The sequence below is a fragment of the Montipora capricornis genome, chromosome 11 (assembly GCF_036669925.1).
Source record: "Montipora capricornis isolate CH-2021 chromosome 11, ASM3666992v2, whole genome shotgun sequence".
Taxonomy (NCBI): domain Eukaryota; kingdom Metazoa; phylum Cnidaria; class Anthozoa; order Scleractinia; family Acroporidae; genus Montipora; species Montipora capricornis.
In genome coordinates this window covers 42,226,999-42,235,795 of record NC_090893.1, presented here as the reverse complement: position 1 = coordinate 42,235,795, position 8,797 = coordinate 42,226,999, and the positions used below count along the sequence as shown (strand labels likewise).

The 8,797-nt window shown below is 36.7% G+C and overlaps 1 protein-coding gene across 1 annotated transcript in view; it reads right to left on the bottom strand.

The window, feature by feature from the left end:
• LOC138023652 (neuropilin-2-like) overlaps positions 1-7,383 on the bottom strand; it is a 25,415-nt gene extending 18,032 nt beyond the window's left edge. Inside the window, exon 1 of the mRNA XM_068870693.1 lies at positions 7,186-7,383. Within this exon, the coding sequence (XP_068726794.1) occupies positions 7,186-7,252 (67 nt within the window). The 5' untranslated portion in view covers positions 7,253-7,383. The remainder of the gene's footprint in view (positions 1-7,185) is intronic.
• Positions 7,384-8,797: the final 1,414 nt, after the last annotated feature.

Below are 8,797 nucleotides of genomic sequence, written 5' to 3'. Positions count from 1 at the left end.
TCTAAACTTTCCACGTGCGTTTTAGCTTTTAATTAATTTTTTTTTCGGCCTCCCCAAACATAGACGTGGAATGGCCAAATTTAAAACTCTGTTGGCTACGTAAGCAGTTATCGAAGAATTTCCCATTGTTAAGTGAAACTCTTAGATTTAATACTAGTTTTCAGTAGTTTTTACGCTACTTTTTTTCGAAGTAAAAACGTAGCAAGCGTTTGCAAGGATAACCTTGAAAATCCGAAATTCTTGTCTTTCACGGATTTCAAATGGGAAATGTGACCTAAAAACTTAAGAAGGTAAGACCTTCTTCTCGTTAGTACTGAATCGGTCGATGCCATTTTACCCGAGCTCAGTTGGTACGCAAGGAGAACAAACGAATTTCGTCACGACCCAAAGATGTATCAATGCATGTTTACGAGCAAACAAACTATAACAAAAATTTTGGATTCTTCCACAAGATCCGTACAAGATCGTTGATCCGAGACGGGCTTTTCGAGATGGACTGCCTCATCTACTCTACCAAATAAGTTTCAAGGGGCCAAGGCGCAATGAATTTATCATTACAAGTATAGTTCACTATGACGTTTCGGTAAAAGAAATTAGTTAGCATCCTTGGCACGGATACGGCACTGATTTGAGGCGAAGCTTCATCGAGAAAATCATAGTCTTGTTCTACCAGCTTGGTTTGTTACTGTGGCCTTTTTTAATAAGACCATCCCCCTTTTTTTTCTGTTTAGCGTCGAATGTGTTTCCTGATATTGGGTCGGTCGGTCGGACTGAAAAAAAAAAAAAAAAACCTAAACAAAAAATTATAAACAGTCTCGGAATCGGAGGCCTGGTACCCCAGTATCACAGCTGTTGAGCCAGGAAAGCAACAAGACGTGAACCCATAATCAATATAGCGGAAAAGTTAGTGGATGTTGTTGCAAAATTAAGACAGCGTGGGAAGGATCAACCCTCGAAACTCCTATACGGCATAATAAATGCCAAACATTTGGGTTGGTCAGACGACGCTAAACGGAGAAAAAAAAAGGGGATAGCTCAATCATGCTTCTAAACTCTATTATTACGTTTACCTAAAACCCCTTTCTAAAGTCTTTTTTGTAAATTAGAAAAAATAAAAGAAACTAGAATAAAAAGTAGCCATTAAGATATTACCATAACAAGTGAAAAAGCAAAAAAGCAAATACATATCTTTATACAGTACATGGTAAGTTTAGGTAAGCATACAGAAACAAAATGCAAGAAAAGTATCGATGGTGCACATAATCGTACAATTTTTGAAAGGCGCCCCATGACTAACATAGTTAACCTTTTTCGCATCCTAACATACCGTAAGAATAAACTCTATTCTAGAGCTTTTGTATGCTACAACAAACATTTTCAAAAGTAAACGAAACATCAAGCATACCAAACTTCAAGTTTATAAAAATGCGTTGCTTCGCAATGTTAATCACCGCGATTTGTTTGTCATGGCGTTAGTAGTGCGACTCAGTGTCAGATCAAACTGATTTATGATTTGTTCTGTCATTTGAGAGTTTCGTATTTACTTAATAATAAGTGTCTTTGAGGTGACAGGTGTGGTTTTCTCATTCTAAAGAATTCAGATCAAAAACTGATTTATGATTTGTCCTCGGTCATGTGTTTCGTATATATTTCAATGATCGATTATTCATTGGCATTGAGATAACAGATGCTGTTTGTTGATTATAAAGAATTCGGATCCTCCTTTTTAGTTTCCGGACTATATTTAACTGTAACTTAAGCCAGTTCAGTTTAAGAGTCCCAAATGATGAAGATTTTTAGATCAACACGAGTTGGGTGCAGGAGTCATCTCATCTCTCCTGACCACCTGGCGTGTCTTCCAATTCCAAGATTGAAAGAGAGATTTAGGGTTTGGTCGATTGACCGCATTCCGGAATAGGAAAAAGTGGAATAGAAGTTAGAGATCCTTCGTTTTTACGAATATTCACATTAAAATTGTCAAACACCCGCTTAAATGCTATTTTAAACATATCTTTATTATCCTTGTTGCCTCAAAACGCTAAACATATTGTTTTAAAATCATCACTGCACGTATTCTTATTCCGGAATAGGGTCAATAGAACGCACCCTTAGTTTGGCTGTTTGATTATAACTTCGAAGTAAATAAAACGTATATTATTTCAACTACTTTCTTTCCTGTTGACCACACCTATCGAGTAAGAACTGAAAAGCTAAAAAAAAAAAAGAATAGAATCTTCAATGTTTTTACGACAAGCAGCACCCTTTTCTTCACCATCGCCCTTAAACACGAAGCCTGGTCTCTCTTCTACAAAGCCGTTTTGCCTCTCTCGACTCCGGCCGACACGTTCAAGGAGCTCGGGTTTTAGTCAATAAAACTTCAACCCTCCAATTTTTGTTTGTAAATACACTTTATGAAATATTGAGAGTTATGTCATTTAGAAAAATCGGATTTAAATGTTTTTAAAACAGCTAAAGATATGGAAAAAACACCCTTGGCCTCATTGATGCCCAAGGTCAAAAAATCCCCTGAGAGGCAAATAAAACAGTTCTGTCCTAAGATCAAATTTTTTATTTTTATTCACAATTTAGCAGCGGATTTAATACAACATTTAAATAATCTTTATGGTTATTACCTATTTTTTCTTTAGTTAATTGCAAAAACTATATTTCTTCATTAATTTATTTTGTATAAAGAGCCTTGTCACATTGCAGAACAAATACTTGACATTGTTTTTTTCTATTTTAAGAAAGGCAGGGCTCGAAATTAACGAAAAAATCCACTCGCATTTTGCAATAAGATAGGAAAATTTAGTCGCAATTTCGTAAATTTTAGTCGCAAAATCGCCGCGCTGCATTGTGTTGTCAGCCGTTTAGCAAAAAAATATGAGCCCGCAATACTTGTGTGTTAAGAAACTGCTGAAAATGGCGAATGATCGAAGGAATGGAGCTGTGCACGTAACATCGCAGCTAAATTACATGTACTATACAATTACGCTACCTTCAGAGAAAATTCACAGCGAGAAACAAAATAATTTTTTCATTTATTTATTTATCTATTTTAGCAAAAGTAGCAGCAAAGTGGCAACTGCTAATCCTTTTGTTTCGAAAGAACGAAGGTGACAACAAGTCGCAAATTTGCGACATCTCCAGATATTTTAGTCACAAAGGGAAACATTTAGTCGCAAATGCGACCGTATTGGTCGCAATTTCGAGCCCTGAAAGGCCTTGCTGACTTTCTTGAATTACTTACCGTTCTATCGGTTAAGATTATTCGGTGAAAAACGTTCTTTGACCCCACTTGTCACCTTTTCGAACAGAATTCTTCGCAAATCCTATTTTCACCACTTTACTGAAACGCGGTCATTTTGGCAAATACTTGACATTGTTTTTTTCTATTTTAAGAAAGGCCTTGCTGACTTTCTTGAATTACTTACCGTTCTATCGGTTAAGATTATTCGGTGAAAAACGTTCTTTGACCCCACTTGTCACCTTTTCGAACAGAATTCTTCGCAAATCCTATTTTCACCACTTTACTGAAACGCGGTCATTTTGGCACCTGGATAATACGTTTATGCATGTATTTTCCCTTTAAAAGACGTTTTCTCGGGTTTATATTCACTTGTGACACATTACAGACCAAATACTGTATTTGATCATTGCTTTTTGTTTGTTTTTAAACACATTTTATTTTACGATAAGGTGTATTAAAGCAATTGAAGTACACGTAAGTACCGTGAGTCCTCTTTATCAAGAGGCATGACGTTCAGCTTGCCAAGCTTCGCTCATTTGCATTGTCGTTTGTCCAGTGCGCTTTCAGAGAGAACCTACCTTTTCCTATTTGAGAGTCATAAATGTACTACTATAAATACCCTTTTCTTTTTGAGAACTTTTATTGGTTTTGATCTCTGATTCTGTTGAAAATGACGATGATAACAACGAAGATGGCAGGTCACAGCAAAATACGTTAAGTTCAAGCTCAGGGGACAATGTTATAGCGTTCATAACGATTTCTGGGCAGTAATCAATGAATTTCATCTTCAGTTGAAACACCTTGATGGCTTTCAAATCTTTTTTTTTTTTCATCATTTCTATCAGGATTCAAGTGAACATAGAACAGAAGGGTTAACTTTTGATCAACTTATCTTTATACGAGTTTCAACACCAAGACTTGAAAACGTTCAACTAACGTTTTCATGTTCACACACAACTTTTTTCAGTAGCCCTTCGTTGCCAAAAGCATCTAAAGCCCTGAAGAGGCATTGTAAAATTTACACGAAAAGGTTAATGAAAATTACCGTTCTGAGCAAAACAACAAAATTTAAGGCTTTGTAAAGAGATTAGCAGAAGAAGGGAATTTTTTTAGAGTAATTTCAGGACCATTGCGATTGAGGTGAAGCACAACGAAAATGAAAAGCTCTTCTCTGATTTCTTCACAAACACACGATATGCAAAGCTTAAAATCATACAGAAAACATCTGTGAATGTGTCGTGAAAGACAACTTTAGTCCCAAAAAGGATTGCAACTGGTCAAATGAAGAGCAGAATTTAGCCACTTCCAAACTGAGCAATTGTTTACCTACCAAGGGTAGCTGGTAATGGATAAAGGCTGATAAACCTGATAAATCTGTGAACTCTGTGGCCCTCAATAACGACCCAGTAAATTACAAAAATCTTGAATACACATTAAAATCTAAAATAAGTTGGTCCTAGCCCTGTGAAGACAGTTGGTATTCCATTTCGAAAACAGCATTCCTGGCTGAATTTAAATCCTGCCTAGCTCCACTTTATGTTATTTATCTATTCAGTTCTCCTTCTTCCTTGATTTCCGTTTGAGCATACTTATACTTCTACCGTCTCCCTAACTCAGCTGTACCTTAGTATCTTCAAGTTGTCACATTTCTGAGCTTTCTCTTTTTCACTTCCTCCAGCATTCCGTCTCACGTACCTCCTTCCCGACCAAATCATTTGTTATAGTTTCTCTTTTGGATTCACTCTCCGTACACCTCTTTACAGCCACATTTGTTTCGAAAACCTCAATCATCTTTTCCTATCTAAACTACATTTCAATGATATGGCAAAAATGATTAAATTTCGTGTATTACTCTGCATTTTCTTCTCTATTTCTCTTTTTATTTTCGACAACGTCGCCTGCGACAGTTAATTTAATGTGACAGTGACTAATTCTTAGCTACCTTCTAACGACTTTAATTTTGCTGAAGAAGGTTACTGGAGTAACCGAAACGTCCAAGGTATTCGTCTTTTTTAGCCTGGTCAACTTTTACCGGATAGTTTTTCATTTTATTAACAGAAATGCCTGGCTACAGACCAGATATTTTTACACTTTAATTTAGTTACGGTGTACGCTTCATTTCTTGTTCTGTGTATATGTTTGCATTTTTAATGTATTCTGATTTTTATCGTGCTTGCTGTAACAGTTATAATCGTAAACAAAATGTCCAAAAAATTATAATGTGAAATCTGCCAACGCGCAGATATGCACAGTGAAAACAGAATTCTTGAATGAACAAATGCTTTTTCAGCAGCCTTTATGACAAAAATTTGCCTGAATGATTCATAGATTGTTAAAGCATGTCGAAAAATAAGCATCGTACAAAACCCCGCTGCGATACATGAATCTTTCGTTTCATTTCCTAAATAATGCTTTAAATTTGCCACATTGAAAATGAACTTACAAATTAGTTTTAATAGCATAAATATTTAGTTGGAAGTGGCGTTTGCGTCGAACTGCAAGGGTCAAACCTATAGTAACTCTCTTCTTTGACGGAAACGAAGAGGAGAGTTGGGTGTTCGATTCCGTGACCCGTAGTGCGCGTGTGCAAAGGACCTGCCGGCTTTCACAAGGAACTTCTTTGATGTGAAACCGATGACAGTAATTAATAATCATTAATCATAGTATTTGACAGTTGGTATTTAGGTGGGTTCCGGTTTTGCCTTATTGACGTCTCGCTTTGAGTCATCGAATGAGCAGTCAAACAGGTCATTAATCTTTTGGAAATCTCAAATGAACAGACGTCCCTTAAATTTCCCTCAATCTCTGTGATGCAGAGATGAAGAGCCTCCTTAAGGCGAGCAAATAAATCGGCACTGAAATAGGGGGAAATTAAAACAACTCAACAATACTCGAAGGTTTACTATGAAAGCACCAATTTAAAGTTTGAATTCTGGCATGAACTTTTGAAATGCAAACTGAATGCCGAGAAGATAGCACTTTGGAACTCCACAATAATCTTAATAATACTACTAATACTAAAATAAAAGGACAAAGCTCAGAACTGAATCTGACTCAATACTAGAAGGTGCAGATTTCTCTATTTCCTTCTCCGTCTCAACTAAAGAAATTTCAAGATACAAAAGTTCACGCACCACTTTAAAGTTGACACGAGAATGGAGCTCAGAGACGTTCTAACAAGGTGACAAATCCTTTTCTAATCCCTGTAATTATCAAGCAAGGAAAACGCTTCCATTGTTGGAAACCGTCGATCAGAACCGACTAGATTTAAAAACAAGCTAATACAGGCACAGCAAATGATAATACAGACCTTTATATTAGAACACAAGAGACAGATTGATAATGCATTAAAACCATGTTATGCAGGGAACTCGAATTAAGAATAGTGCCAAAGGTTACCGACTAGATGTACTTAGTTGTATTTAACAGCAGAACGCTCTCAAACGGTTAAATGTGGCATTTCCTCTTACAAATGGTATTATCAACCCTTGCACAGTGCTCTAAAAGGAAAAGTAGTTCTCTAAAAGTTCATAACGAAGGCATATTATATAGTTACAAAGTACGTCAAAGTTGCTCATAAGAATTGCCAATGAGTTCATGACTATTTTACAGTTTTCTCTTTATGACGAGTGCTCATTCTAGTAATACCAATTGCTTTTTATGTCAGTTTGTGGCAAAAAGACTAAATGTTCTTCTGAAAGCCAAAGCCACACAAAACACTGAGACCAATTCAATTCGGTTCAGTCTCCTCCTGGTCATAACAACGTATATTTGGTTCACTGAACTGACGTTAGACGTACGCAAGCATATTTAATCACCAATTGCAACTTATTAACATGGGCAAGCATGCGTGTTCTCTTTATGAGCTTCTCAACTTTTATTTGTCTTACGAGTGCGAAACTGAGGTTTTCATGTCTACTGCTTTTAATACTCACCAGCACTGCAGCTATGAACGAAGAAGAAAAGGAAAGAAACCGTCCTTCCAATTGCAATCCGAGCCATTAAGTTAATGTCTGCTCCAAGATAGCACTTGCCAAAGACCAAATATCACAGTGCAGCGGAATAAACAACTTTTGAATAGTGTTATTTAGTGAATTCAGGTTATCGATGTTTTTCATAAACCGCGGTGTAAATTTATCCTTCTAAAGTCGGGAAACTAAGTAATAATTAATCTTCCTCAATTACCTTGTGCTGTCAAGCTTTGACCCTCTGTCACGAGCTGTTTAACCCATGTACAGTTTCAGTTTTCATAATGTTCTAAAGGTTGAAGGGGGACTCTACAACATTAAGACTAAACATACATAGACGGCATTTTTCGCGGTTGAAGAAGCGCTCCTCAATTTGACAGATGGGTGAAAATTGAAGCAAATAATGACGGCTTGTTAGAGGATAAAACTGTTTCCTCGTTTTCCTGAACTAACCATATGCAAATCTTTGAATGACAAACGACGGAAAAGAGATCGGAAAAATGTGTTCGAGATAGCTCTAGCTTTTCAAAGACAACAAAAGCAAAATATTACCGGCAAAGAATGGTAACGATGATAAGAGCAGAAAAACTCTCTCCATCTCTCTTTATTCCTCTTTAAATAGCGCTCTGTGAAAAGGCTGTAGCTTGCGTTCAGCAATAACATTTATCAATGTGTTAAAAGTTAAACGCTCTTTTCTCACGTATCAATTCTTATGATTCATGGACTACAGGTATTCTTCTCTTATGGAACGATGACGTGAATTCGGAATCGGTCATGACCAATTTCCCATCCACAATCCTACGGCACGAAAAAAAAAAATTGGATCCTGAATTCTAAGTCAATTGCCTTGCAATGAATTCCTTTTGCCCTGTTTAGTGTAGAAGCGTTGTTACATGACTGAAAAAAAATCTGTCTTTACATCAATAACCAATAACGACCTCTGCCCCCCCTTCCCCCAAAGAAACAAAGAAACAGCAAAAACAGGGACTGAGGAATTCGCGCATTGGAAGAAAGCGACTCTTTTCGGGAAATATCTCAACCGCTAAATTTTGTTTCTGGTTGTAGCTACATACATACATGCAGTTAGATCCTCATCCTTGAATGTAGTCGGAAGACAACACACTCTCACTTTAACTGCTTTCTCCTGAGACTTCAAAATTTGCTCACATACAAGATAAAGAGAGAGCTTTGAAAGTTTTCTAAGAGGGTAATTAAGTTAATTCACCTCAAAGAAAATAGGGACATTAAAATGTTTCACGACTTTCACTGAAATTCGATTTAAGTGATAATCAGGCCGTTGCTGGTTCTTAGCTTATATATCGAATATGTCGACCATTCACATAAAAAAGGGATTCAAGATAAGGGGATTTAGATAGGGAAATACTTCAAAAAGAAAGGCATAAGCTGTCATTTCTGGTTTGTTTCCCCGTATAACTGTTTTAATGAATTAGAGATATTGGCCTGTTATTTGTCATAGATCATGCTCTAGGCCAATATTGAGCAAGCATTTGCGTCATTGAACGGCAAATGAATATAAGCCATACATACAAGCCTGCGAATAACGACTTGGGGCTGTATT